Source organism: Capricornis sumatraensis, chromosome 5 (assembly GCF_032405125.1).
Source record: "Capricornis sumatraensis isolate serow.1 chromosome 5, serow.2, whole genome shotgun sequence".
Classification (NCBI taxonomy): domain Eukaryota; kingdom Metazoa; phylum Chordata; class Mammalia; order Artiodactyla; family Bovidae; genus Capricornis; species Capricornis sumatraensis.
In genome coordinates, this window is record NC_091073.1 from 117,004,338 (window position 1) to 117,018,288 (window position 13,951).

A 13,951-nucleotide genomic window follows, 5' to 3' on the forward strand; every position below is an offset into this window, starting at 1 on the left:
TTTGGACAAATATGAGAGAACAGAAAAGTTTTATTAAAATAACAATAAGCAAATAATATATCTGCATGGGGCAGTTGTTAGTTTCACAGGAAAAGGAGAAAGAGAACTGATTATTCAGCAAACTGGTTGTTATTGGTCAAAGCTTTCCTACAGATACATCTGAATACACCAGGCATTATTCTCTTATCTGTTGAATATCTTTTGAACCTTTTGGCATTTCAGGTAGTTGAGTTCTGAAAGATCTATTTGCCAGAGAACTCTTTGTTCATAATGGTCAGTTGATAAGGAACACTTTGAAGCCTTCAGTAAAATTATAAGTGAACAAATTTCCATTCATCTAGAAAGATTTATATCAGTACCTACTTCTTTAAGCTTAACTAATGGAAAGAATTGATCTTTCTAATAAACTATAAGGGTGAGATGATCAGCGCCATCTAAAGACAAAATAAGTGAGAAAAACCTGTAGGGGAAGATCACCCACCAATCTAGAAAGAATCTAGAGGAGAAATCTTTTCTAGGGATAAAGAGAGAAAGCTCGGGGGCATCTTCTCTGGTCTCCTGCATTCCCTGTCTTGGTGTCTCTGAGAAAGAATTCACAAATTAGGGAGCATCTTTCTGCTCCCTAATACTTTCTGCTTTGGAGTTTCACAAGTTGAGAATTTATCCCTTCCCTGTTAAATCAATCAAACATATACCAATTATCAATAGTGAACTTACTCTCTTTAGCCCTGACAGTCTCAGAGAAAAAGGAGAATGCTCTGAGTTACATGAGGAAGGACCACCCGAAAATATGTAGGAAATATAGACAGATTTTCATGAAGTTTAATCCTTAAACAGAGAGAAGACATGGGAAGCAACCTCTAACAACTTAAAGATGAGTTCAAGTATCTCATTCTGACTCAAAACATCATCTCTGGCTGTTTGCTGCCTTGAATCCCAGTAAGCTTCCCTTTCTGCCAATTGCCTTTCCATTTTCACCTTCCGCTTTTGCTGTTCTAGTTCATCCTTCAGCTTTCTGATTTCCTCTTCGAACTCCTGTTTTATCTGAGCTTTTGCTCTCTCGAGCTCTTCTCTGTAATTTTCTTCTAACACTTGGGTTTGCTTCTGAATCTCCTCCTCGGTCTTCTGATACCGGCTATTCGTGTAGTATCTCCCCTTGCACTTGTTCACCACATCCTGGACCAGGGCCAGCAGCTGCTCCCTCTGGTCCTCCTGCTCAGCTCCTGTGGCCTTGTTGTTGAAAACACAGTAGCGACCTCTGAACTTGCGAATCAGCTCTTGGATGGCTCTAGGAGCTTGCTTTAAGTAATCACGGAAATCCATGCCATCTAAGTCATCTTTCCGGGTGAATAAGAGAATCATGTGTTCCCTAGCTCTCTCTCCAAACATCGTCAGGATCTTCTCTGTGGCTTTCTGGCCTTCAGGTGTGTAACGGCCCAGTGGGATGACCAGGAGCAGAGCGTGAGGCCCTGGGGAGGTCAGCACCATGCAGCGGGTAATCTCCTTGAGAGTCTCAGCATCTGGGGCCTCCGTGTCAAAGAGGCCAGGTGTGTCCACGACGACAACTTCTTTCCCCTTCCAGGTGCTGCTTCCTTTTATACAGTGCTTGGTGATGGATACAGCAGAAAAGATAGATGGAAACACTTTCTCTCCGAGGATGCTGTTGCCTGTTGCGCTTTTTCCTGCCCCAGTCTTACCCAGTAAGATAAGTCTCAGCTGGGAATCTCCAGGGTTTGCAAGCCCTGGAACATCAGGAAACAAAAGTCTCAGTGTTAGAATGAACTTCAACCATCTCCCCTGCAAGGCTCTCGCCCACTGAATAAATATTCAACTCTGAATATTCATTGGAAGGACTGATGCTGAAGCTGAAGCTCCAATACTTTGGCCACCTGATGCAAAGAGCAGACTCACTGGAAAAGATTCTGATGCTGGGAAAGGTTAAAGGCAAAAGGAAAAGGGGGTGGCAGAGGATAAAATGGCTAGAAAGCATCACCAAATCAATGAACATGAATTTGAGCAAACTCCAGAAGAGAGTGGAGGACAGAGGATCCTGGCAAGCTGCACTCCATGGGCATGACTTAGCAACTGAACAACAATAACAACAGATATTTTTCAGGATCCCTTTCAGCTTCTTACTCTGACCTTGTGGAAGCAAACAGCTCATAGAGGAGGAAACAATGTGATTAAGAGGACTCTGAGTTGCTACCAGTAGCTGTTCTTCATAAGATAGGAGGTAACACAAAATTGACTATGCATATTCAACTTCCTAGGAAAATTGAAAGTTAATATCAGAGCAGTAGAGCACAGCAATTGAAACCTGAATTTAAACACCAAATCATCTACCAGCTCTTTCTGTGCTGGTATTCCGTAAGTCTCTGCATATCTCTACAATGTGTCTATAAAGTCAAAGTCCTCTGGATTTGTCAGGCATAGACCCAGGACCAGAGGGAGGGCAATTGACAATCACAAGTGTAAGCCTGTTTTCTGAGAAGGCAGACCTTGCTGGGTGACCCTTGAGCTTAAGCGTCTGATTCCTGCATCAGGAATCCTATGTTATATCTACCCATTTCTGCTTTGAGACAATGCCTACATTATACCACAGACAACATCATAGACAATGTTACCAACTCCAGGTTAATTTCAGAGCCATCACCATTCACCCAGGTCCTCAGACTAGAAAGCTAGGAGTCACCCTTGACTCCCTTCTTTCCCCACTTTCCAGATCCAACCCATCAGCATATTCTCTTGGCCCCAGATCTGTTCGCCTGTCTCTGTTTTGAAGATCATCATTCCAGTCCAGATTCCATCACCACCTCTGCCTCAGCAGTCTCCTAACAGGTGTCTCCACTTCTTCTTTGTCCCTTTCAGTCTATTCTGTGAGGTGGGCTAATCTTTAAAAAATATCAATCAAACAGAACCAGGAACTTGCAGAAACCCCTCCTATGATGTCCATAAAATCTGTGGACACAGATTTATCTCCCACACACTTTCTGGTGAAGTGCTTGCTGATCCCTGAATCCCTAAGGCAGAGTTTTCCCCATTTGAGAACTAGAATCCCAGGATAAAAAAAGTAAATTTCCCAATGCTGTAAACACTGGATATGGGATGGATAAGATTTATCTAAGAAAAAATGTACATAAGAATTCAGAGTATTCTTAATAGTTGGCCTCACAATAGAAGCTCCAACCTAAGGAGATCCCAGGGAATTGGCTGGCTTTAGAGACAGGCTGTAGGAAATTCATGCCCAGCAGTAAAAGGGCACCAAGGCCAGTGCCAACACCATAACCATTGGCCAATGCTGATAACGAATGGATGGCTACCTCTGAAGATGGCAGCCATAGCCACGAAGGAGTCCATCTCTGCACTTGTGCCTCTTGGGAAGGTGGATTCTCAGCTCCTCTCATCAGGATGCTGAGTCTGTTTCTCCAACCCTTCAGTCTGACTGGGCCATGTGACTTGCTTTGGATCATAGGATCATGGAAACATGGTTAAGCAGAGAATCCAAAGGACTGACATATTGTGCTTTGCTTTCTCTTTCTGATTTTTGGAACCCTACACCTGCCCTGGACTAGCCTACTTGATGAGCGGCACAAGGCCCTGTTACCCTGTCTGCCTGGTTGACCCAGAGCTTGCTGACCACCAGACACGTCTGTGAGGCTATCCAAGATTATTGTGTTGCATCCTGAACCACCAGCCGAGCACCCACACATGAGTCAGTCTGGCTGAGATTAGCCAGGTTGGTCCAGACCCAGGCATGGCCCAAATGAGTGACCCTCAAAATTAAGAGCCACATAAATTGTTGCTGTTTTAAGTTCCTAAATTGCGGGATGATTTGCTAAACCAGCAAAAGCTCAAATGATAGAATCTATTCCTAGGATAAAGAGGTAGAGGGAGGGTTAGATGAGAAACGGAGTGATCAGTCTGTTGACTTTGTTGGTTAGAGTGAGGCCCCTGGGAGCAGGGAAATTAGGGGCCTGAATGAGGCATTGATCACCCCCATGTTCCTCCTTCCCAGTACTCTCGGACTGAAGAGAGGGGCAGAGAAACCACCTGGGAGTCCACAACCCCTGATCTAGTGTGCCCACATGATAGGAAGTAGCAAAGAAGAAACCTCATCAAGCCCGGGAGCAGTCAGGGTATTGGAACTCTCCTCCTGCTCTCTGTTAAGCTACATCACAAGGAGGATGCAGAGAGGGTGGAGAGAATGAGAGAGCAGAGCAAATGAAGGGAAACTGAGAAATGTGGTTGAAGACGTTTTGCTCTTGTACATGTTGGCTGGATGACAGGGCAGGAGGGTCCCAGCCCTCCCTCGAAGCCTGGCTGCCCTCCTCAAGCAGCCTCTCACCGTGGCTGGTCCTGGGTGTGCTGAGGTACTGGGCTGCCATTGTGGTTTGGATTCCTGGGAATAGAGAGGCAGAACTGTGTTATGTCAGGGAAATGCAGAACAAACCAGGAACATCGACCTCCTGTAAACAACACTTTCCCTTTCTTCATAAACTTGCTACTCGATCTCTCCTCTCTTTCTCAATACTTCTTAATTCTGATTTCAGTCTCATTTTCAGACTGCCAAACTTCTTTACACAGATGTTAGTGCTTTAAGTGCTTTCTTGGCACTGGTTCTGGGTGCCCTTTTCTCCTCTATTCAGTGAATTATTGCTCTGAATGCCATTTATATGTAGTCTGCAGCCTGGACCCTTCCCACAGTTCCAACCTTTTCTATCCCATTCAAATTCTCCATTTGGCAATTTTGTGGGCATCTCAAACCAATTTGGACAAAATGAAACCCTGACCTCCATCTCCAGCCTTGTTCGCATTTCAGTAAATGACATCATGAAATGGCTCATGCAGAATCTTGGGGTCATCTCTAAAACACTTCTTTCCTCACTCACAGTCCATCACCAAATCCTATAGATTTTTGTTCCCCAAATGAAAAATTATCCATTTCTTCCCATCTCCATGTGAATCCAATCCTATCATTTGATTGCAATGTATTAGGCTCCCAGCTGATACTGTATCTTCAATCCCTCCTCTACTCAATAGTCAGATGCCTTTACAAAATTTATAATTGAAGGATAATTGCTTTACAGTATTGTGTTCGTTTCTACCAAACATCACCATGAATCAGTCATAGGTTTACCCATGCTCGCTCGAACTTGAACATCCCTCCCACCTCCCTCTGCATCCCGTCCCTCTAGGTTGTTACTGAGTCCCGGTTTGAGGTCCCTGAGTTGTACAGCAAAGTCCCACTGGCTTCCTATTTTACATATGGTAATGTATATTTCCATGTTACTCTCTCTGTACATAGTCATATGCCTTTTTGATATTTGTTTTTTTTCCTCTTGTTTAGATCTTCTAATGAATTGCTTTGTTTTTGATTTTTCAAATAGTTGAAAGCCCTTGGAATTGTCCCAAAGGCCTTGTACAATCAATTTCTCCCTCTCTTTCAAAAAGTTTTCATCATACTGGCCTCTTCAGTGTTTCCTGAATCCTCTAAGCTCCCCCCAGCTCCTAGAGCTTTGAGGAGCACTTTCCCCTCTCTGGAGCACTCCCACCCCCACCCAATGGCCAACTGGTTTCTGTTCAGCCCTGAGGCCTCAGTGTTTTGTTATTTCTCCAGAGGGGTCTCTCCACCCACATCTCCAACCAAGAAGACAGGTTTGGTGTGGAGTTTGTTCTAACCATACCCAAGAGTTTCTATAGAATACATACCAAGATAGGAAGTTGTTTGATTTTTTTTTTTTTTACTCTATCCTTGTAGACTGCTAGCTTTGTGATGGTGAACCTTCTGTGTCTTGCATATGCCCTTATGCCCTAGGAAAAAAGCACAGTATCCGACAAAGCATGGATCTCAAAAAATATTTGTTCAATAAATGAATTGATTAAAACCCCCCACTGTTTCTTGCCTCCTCTGTGACTAAGCTTTATGTCTTGTTTGCTTCTGGCTGTGAAAAAATTTATCTTTTCCTTAGTAACAACACATTGCTCTTGAAACATGGCATTACATTTCAGATGCTTTCTTCCATCACTACGTACTAAGGTTGGGCAACAGAGAAAGCCATTTGAAGAATTCTTGGCAGAGCAGATTTTAACTAGATCAGGCTGAAAACGCTATTTGTTAAAGACAGAGTCGTCTGATAGGAATGCATCAAATACAAAAATTGAAACACTTTCTTTTGAAAGTCGATTAGGAATAAGAGTAGGAAATAGCTTCTTATAAACTGGGAAGTGAAATCACAGAATTCTAAAGAATAAGCTTTGTTCGCAAAGTTGATGTTGGTTGTGAGCATTAGGAGAAGGAGTAAGATACCAGAAAAAGTAGCACACAAGGTTTGGATTATGTCTTGAAGTCTACAGTCCAGTCTGTGGACTCTATGTTCAGCATTCTTTAATGCAGTTCTGTTTATCCTAATTCAGATATAAAACCAGAGGACTGACCTTCTCTACACACTGACACTGGATGGCTGAATTCTCCTCCTACTGTAAGGAACAAGCATCAGTTGGTCCCCTGCTTTTCCTGAATGGTAGACAGTAACATGGGTTGGTGTCTTCCTCCTCCTGTCTTCTAAAAGCTTCTTGTCATGATCGGCTCAACAAGCAGGGTTTCGGAAAGTGTGATATGGCGAGAGAATGAGAAATGAGACACAAGAATTCAGAGAAAAGCAAGGATCAAAGGACCAACACGGCTCCAAGGTGAAGGTGCCGAACTGAATCCAAGCCAGCTTAATTATACTTTCAGACGTGAATGAAAGAATATGTGGGGAGTTAAACTGTAACTCATGTGGCCTTCAGGGCCAAAGAACAAAATGATCATTAACCACTGGGTAATTAGGAAACAGTAACCAATAACAACTATGGATGGAGGTTCGTGACATTGAACTGGAGACAGGAATCAAGATCATCACCAAGATAAAGAAATTCAAAAGAGCAAAATGGCTGTCTGAGGAGGCCTTACAAATAGCTATGAAAAGAAGCTAAGCAAAAAGCAAAGGTGAAAAGGAAAGATATACCCATTTGAAAGCAGAGTTCCAAAGAATTGCAAGGAGAGATAAGAAAGTCTTCCTCAGTGATCAGTGTAAAGAAATAGAGGAAAACAATAGAATGGGAAAGACTAGAGATCTCTTCAAGAAAATTGTAGATACCAAGGGAACATTTCATGCAAAGATGGCCTCAATAAAGAACAGAAATGGTAGGGACCCAACAGAATCAGGAGATATTAAGAAGAGGTGGAAAGAATACACAGAAGAACTACAAAAAAGATCTTCACCACCCAGATAATCATGATGGTGTGATCACTCACCTAGAGCCAGACATCCAGAATGTGAAGTCAAGTTGGTCTTAGGAAGCATCACTACGAACAAAGCTAGTGGAGGTGATGGAATTCCAGTTGAGCTATTTCAAATCCTGGAAAATGATGCTGTTAAAGTGCTGCACTCAATATGCCAGCAAATTTGGAAAACTCAGCAGTGGCTGTATGTCAGGGGAAGTTTAACTTTAAGGAGTCCCATATGTTACACTTTTCTTCCTTTGTGTGCCAGGATTCTCTGTTTCTTATCAGGTTCTATTCTGGGAATGAGTAGAGCTGCACAGTTCTCAGGACTGAGATCATGGGAAAGGGTACCTACTTGGATTCCTTTCAGTAGCTCCCTTCAGTGACTCTTTTCAGTGTCAGAAACCTTGTATGTATTAGACTATCCATTTTGTTGCAATTGATGGAATTGCATCCTTTGTAATGGCTGAGTAATCACTTTACTAAAGATATATAGTCCTTCATTTCTGCTAATAAAATACTCTTGCTCCACTAGAGACTTGGGTCCCCCATGTTCTTCTTTCTGTCTTCATTCTCTTTGGAGCATGGAAATCTGCCAAGCTCACTCTCTTACGCGGGCTTTCAAGACTTCCTTGAGAGGACTCACTGTGCCTTCGTGAGTGGTACAAATCCTGTGCATAGGCTTTACTGGTTTTCCACATAACCCTGGAGATACTGCTCTCACTCTCTCTCCTTTTCCCTCTTTCTTTTCGTTGACTCTGGTGCACCAGGCTCCAGTCTGTAAATAAGACCACAGCTACAGGACTGGAAAAGGTCACTTTTCATTTCAATCCCAAAGAAACACAATGCCAGAGAATGCTCAAACTACCGCACAGTTGCACTCATCTCACAAACTAGTAAAGTAATACTCAAAATTCTCCAAGCCAGGCTTCAGCAATACGTGAACCGTGAACTTCCAGATGTTCAAGCTGGTTTTAGAAAAGGCAGAGGAACAAGAGATCAAACTGCCAACATCTGCTGGATCATCAAAAAAGCAAAGGCGTTCCAGAAAAACATCGATTTCTGCTTTATTGACTATGCCAAAGCCTTTGACTGTGAGGATCACAATAAACTGTGGAAAAGTCTGAAAGAGATGGGAATACCAGACCACCTGACCTGGAAGGTGAAGAAAATCCAGCACAGGGGAAGGCCCATCATGCTGGAAACCGGGACTGCTGCTGCTAAGTCACTTCAGTCGTGCTTGACTCTGTGCGACCCCATAGACGGCAGCCCACCAGGCTCCCCCGTCCCTGGGATTCTCCAGGCAAGAATACTGGAGTGGGTTGCCATTTCCTTCTCCAATGCATGAAAGTGAAAAGTGAAAGTGAAGGTTTCTCAAGTGCCCCTTGAGAAACCTATAAGCAGTTCAGGAAGCAACAGTCAGAACTGGACATGGAACAACAGACTGGTTTCAAATAGGAAAAGCAGTATTTCAGGGCTGTATATTGTCACCCTACTTATTTAACGTCTATGCAGACTACATCATGAGATATGCTGGGCTGGAGGAAGCACAAGCTGGAATCAAGATTGCTTGGAGAAATATCAATAACCTCAGGCATGCAGATGACACCACCCTTATGGCAGAAAGTGAAGAACTAAACAGCCTCTTGATGGAAGTGAAAGATAAGAGTGAAAAAGTTGGGTTAAAGCTCAACATTCAGAAAATGAAGATCATGGCATCTGGTCCCATCACTTCATGGCAAATAGATGGGGAAACAGTAGAAACCGTGGCTGACTTTATTTTTCTGGGCTCCAAAATCACTGCAGATGGTGATTACAGCCATGAAATTAAAGATGCTTACTCCTTGGAAGGAAAGTTATGACCAACCTAGACGTTATATTCAAAAGCAGAGACATTACTTTTCCACGAAGGTCTGTTTAGTCAAGGCTGTGGTTTTTCCAGTGGTCATGTATGGATATGATAGTTGGTCTATAAAGAAAGCTGAGTGCAGAAGAATTGATGCTTTTGAAGAGTGGTGTTGGAGAAGACTCTTGAGAGTCCCTTGGACTGCAAGGAGACCCAACCAGTCCATCTTAAAGGAGATCAGTCCTGGGTGTTCATTGGTACGACTGATGTTGAAGCTGTAACTCCAATACTTTGGCCACCTGATGGAAATAACTGACTCATTTGAAAATATCCTGTTGCTGGGAAAGATTGAGGGCAGGAATAGAAAGGGACGACCGAGGATGAATTGATTGGATAGCATCACCGACTCAATGGACATGGGTTTCGGTGGACTCTGGGAGTTCGTGATGTACAGGGAGGCCTGGCATGGTGTGGTTCATGGGGTTGCAAGGAGTGGGACACTACTGAGTGACAGAACTGAACTAAAGACTAATATTCTTATCTATAGATTTTCCACCAGACACGTAAAAGATGTGACTCTGAGACAGCAGTTGGGAAACAGTCTGGGGTCGATTTTCCAACCCCAGGATCATATCATGTTTTCAAGATTATGAACTATTCCCTCTGGATTGTTCCAAGAGTCATGCCTTATAGCATCCAGTTTATGAATAATTATAAATTTCTCTTATGGCCCTTGACAGGGCCTGCTTTGCTTTTGTTCTTCCCGTCTCCTGCATCTCCCCCTTTATGATTTTGCACGTGGCAAGAAATGGCGAGGAATGCTAGTTGCTGTTGTTGGCTTCGCTGTCTCTTGATCATTCTTCTCCAGACTATACAGAAACACAAACACGTAATTAATAGCACTCCCATAACCAGAGCAATTCTGTATCCAAATGTCTTGATCTGTTTTAAGGGATTAAGAGAAGAAAGATTATCAGCAACAGTATCAAGAAAATCTAATCCAGAAATTACATCAAGATGTTTATTAAAAGCTTTTAGTATATCTTGTAGATCTTGAATATCTACAGAAATATTACCTTGGTTCAATAGGTGTTGTTTAACTTTATCCCAGTTGAATTGTGTCTTATTATATTTGAAAGCCATTACACAAAAGGAAGTATAGTTCCAATCACATCTTAATCTCACCTGTTTTTGTAAACTGATGAATTGACCTGCTAATAAAATAACAGATTGTTAAAGGTTGGCCACTTGGGAGGCTGACTTTCCATCAATTTTTTCTTGAGTGGTCCAAAGGACATTGGCATCTTTATGCCATTTTTGTACAAAATGAACTGTTTGTATAGATTTATGAAGAGCCATTCTGGCTATGGCTGCCATAGTGGTAACAGCGATAATGCTTAAGCTGGCAGCAATGAGCAACCCCAAAACACGTTTAACACGTTTAAGATTATTCAATATTACTTCAATAACATATAATGTAGGGCTTTCCTGCCAAGGTCGTTGTAAATCAACTGGAACCCATATGCCAGTTCTGGTTTTAAGAATGTAAATACTTTGCCAACTTTCATCAAAAGAAACGGTATTATTTACACATGTATAAAATGAACAGTTAATACATGTTCCATTCAGTTCAGTTCAGTCGCTCAGTCGTGTCCGACTCTTTGCGACCCCATGAATCGCAGCACGCCAGGCCTCCCTGTCCATCAACAACTCCCAAAGTTCACTCAGACTCACGTCCATAGAGTCAGTGATGCCATCCAGCCATCTCATCCTCTGTCGTCCCCTTCTCCCCCTGCCCCAAATCCCTCCCAGCATCAGAGTCTTTTCCAATGAGTCAACGCTTCGCATGAGGTGGCCAAAGTACTGGAGTTTCAGCTTTAGCATCATTCCTTCCAAAGAAATCCCAGGGTTGATCTCCTTCAGAATGGACTGGTTGGATCTCCTTGCAGTCCAAGGGACTCTCAAGAGTCTCTCCAACACCACAGTTCAAAAGCATCAATTCTTCGGTGCTCAGCTTTCTTCACAGTCCAACTCTCACATCCATACATGACCACAGGAAAAACCATAGCCTTGACTAGACGGACCTTAGTTGGCAAAGCAATGTCTCTGCTTTTCAATATACTATCTAGTTTGATCATAACTTTTCTTCCAAGGAGTAAGCATCTTTTAATTTCATGGCTGCAGTCACCATCCACAGTGATTCTGGAGCCCCCACAAATAAAATCTGATACTGTTTCCACTGTTTTCCCATCTATTTGCCATGAAGTGATGGGAATGGATGCCATGATCTTTGTTTTCTGAATGTTGAGCTTTACGCCAACTTTTTCACTCTCTACTTTCACTTTCATCAAGAGGCTTTTTAGTTCCTCTTCACTTTCTGCCATAAGGGTGGTGCCATCTGCATATCTGAGGTTATTGATATTTCTCCCGGCAATCTTGATTCCAGCTTGTGTTTCTTCCAGTCCAGCATTTCTCATGATGTACTCTGCATAGAAGTTAAATAAGCAGGGTGACAATATACAGCCTTGACGAACTCCTTTTTTTATTTGGAACCAGTCTGTTGTTCCATGTCCAGTTCCAACTGTTGCTTCCTGAGCTGCATACAGATTTCTCAAGAGGCAGGTCAGGTGGTCTGGTATTCCCATCTCTTTCAGAATTTTCCACAGTTTATTGTGATCCACACACTAATCCAAAATTGGGATCATATTTTGCTGGTCCAATCATGCAAACAGGAATTCTTACACAAGTCTGAATAGTGTGGGTAGAGCTTTTTGTAAAATTAAAGGTAGCTTTTGGGTCATTTAAAATATATTCAGTATATTGTCCCTTCCAAGTGATTAGTTCTTTTATGCCACGGGCATTTTCCATATTTCATCATAAATAGGACAATGATCTAAACGAGGCTCAGGGGGAGCTAATCCTACTGCATGCCATATGAGGGGTTGACTACCATAAGTACTAATTGCTTTATCATTATTTACCCATGGGTGAGACACTTTAGATTCTATAAGTTTAGGAGTTCCTTGGGGTCGCCAATCGATAATGGAGCCTTCTGCAACATTTAATAATAAGTGACCTTCTGCAACACAACCAGGAAGCTCAGGTGGATTCATCATGCTGGAAGTTTCCTCTTTTTCTGAAAACATAAGAGCAGTTACCAGAAAGAGGGAAGTGTTATCCTCATTTGATTCTTTGAGAACTGACAGCCATTTTTGATATCCTGTTTTAAGACATATACTTCCAAGACCAATACAAATATGAGTGGCAATCAGAGCCTATGGTATACATATCAATTGACTACCTTCTTCCTTTACAGTCTATTTTAATGTGTCCTGATTTTCCACATTGGTGACATCTTATATCTGTCTTTTTATTAGTTTTAGACAATGCTTGAGCTAGAAGTTGCATTTTATATGGTTCTGACCCAATATCCTGGCAAACTTTAAGATATTCTTCTACAGGGTCACCTTGTGCGTTGAGAGGCTGAATTACATTTTTGCATTCTGAGTTAGCATTGTCATAAGCAAGAACTTGCATCAGCAAATCTCTCCAACCAGGTTGTGAAACTGTTTTATGTAAATTTTGATGTAAGCTGGCAATAAAATCTACATAAGGTTCCCCATTTGATTGTTTAATTTGGGTAAATGAAATTGAGGCTTGTCCGGGTGGATTTACTCTCTCCCAGGATTTTAAACATATCATTCTCACTTGAATGAGTAATTGATGATCAAATTGTAACTGAGCTTGAATGCCTAAATGTGCCCCACTACCCGTCAATTGATCAAGTGTTGTATCAACTGGCGGGTTGGTTGTCACATTTCTGTGAGCTTGTTGATTTGCCTCATCTTGCCAACAGGTCCTAAATTGTAAAAATTCTGAGGTGGATACCAAGTTCTGGCTATCATTTCCCAATCATAAGGAATTAACCGTTCAGCTTGTGAAAGTCCCTGAATTAGTCCCATGGTATAAGGAGGATTGGTTCCATATTGGGTACATACCTGTTTCATCTCCTCTATGGTTTTAAAAGGTATGGCATTATAATCATAGCGCATTCCTCCTTGTGAGAATTGAGGATCTGGTGGGATTTGAGTTACAGCCACAGGAAGAAACAGGGTCTTCATCCCCCTGCAACTGTGCCATAGAACTCCGTTTTGTACAGTCATCATTTTATTATAACACACAATTATCTGTGGTTTAAAAGCAAATCCATCATCCCAAGAGCTTTCAGGATTGAAGGCGGGGCGGGGCGGGGGGAGGGTAGCATAGTAGCAGTTGGTTGAGTGAGAAAGATCTGTTCTTGACTTCTATCATCTTTTTGGCTCTTGTTTTCCATTTTTATTGGTTGTTTCTCTTCCTCATCACCTATGTTTTCATATAAATTCATTTCCTCCATTTGTTCTTGTATTGTTCTCCAGAATCCCCTGAATCTGAGGTTTCAGATTGCAGGGGTCCTAAAGCTGTGCTAAGATTCCCTACTGGCCATAGGCATAGGAATCTTTTCGCCACTTTGGTAGGCAAGGCGCAGGCAACACGCAACTTCTTGCCATTCCTCATGCCTCAAAGTCCCTTTATCTGGATCTAGCCACTAGCAATATTTTTCAATGGCAGAAAACAATTCTTTAAAAGAGGTGTGAGATATCTCAACCCCCAAACCTTTTAACAAAGTTTTTAACACTTGCATATAGTCACTATGCTTAGAAGGATTTTGCTCCACTGTTACCCATTCAGAGAAAAGCAAGGATCAGGGGACCAACACCACTCCAAGGTGGAGGTGTCGAAACTGAATCCAAGCCAGTTTTATTAGACTTTCAGCCATAAATGAAGGAATATGCACGGAG

The 13,951-nt window shown here is 42.3% G+C and overlaps 1 protein-coding gene across 2 annotated transcripts; it reads right to left on the minus strand.

Annotated features, from left to right (window-relative positions):
- Positions 1 to 426: 426 nt before the first annotated feature.
- LOC138079927 (GTPase IMAP family member 4-like) lies at positions 427 to 7,332 on the minus strand. Of its 2 annotated transcripts, none has more exons than XM_068972720.1 (4): positions 7,298 to 7,332; positions 5,710 to 5,811; positions 4,346 to 4,399; positions 427 to 1,742 (listed from the first exon to the last, which is right to left on the minus strand). In XM_068972720.1, exons 3-4 carry the CDS (start codon positions 4,383 to 4,385, stop codon positions 823 to 825), a joined length of 960 nt encoding a protein of 319 aa, XP_068828821.1. In that variant the 5' UTR covers positions 4,386 to 4,399; positions 5,710 to 5,811; positions 7,298 to 7,332; the 3' UTR covers positions 427 to 822. The 2 variants fall into 2 exon arrangements, with proteins under 2 accessions (XP_068828821.1, XP_068828819.1); XM_068972718.1 differs by lacking the exon at positions 7,298 to 7,332 and adding an exon at positions 6,436 to 6,534.
- Positions 7,333 to 13,951: the final 6,619 nt, after the last annotated feature.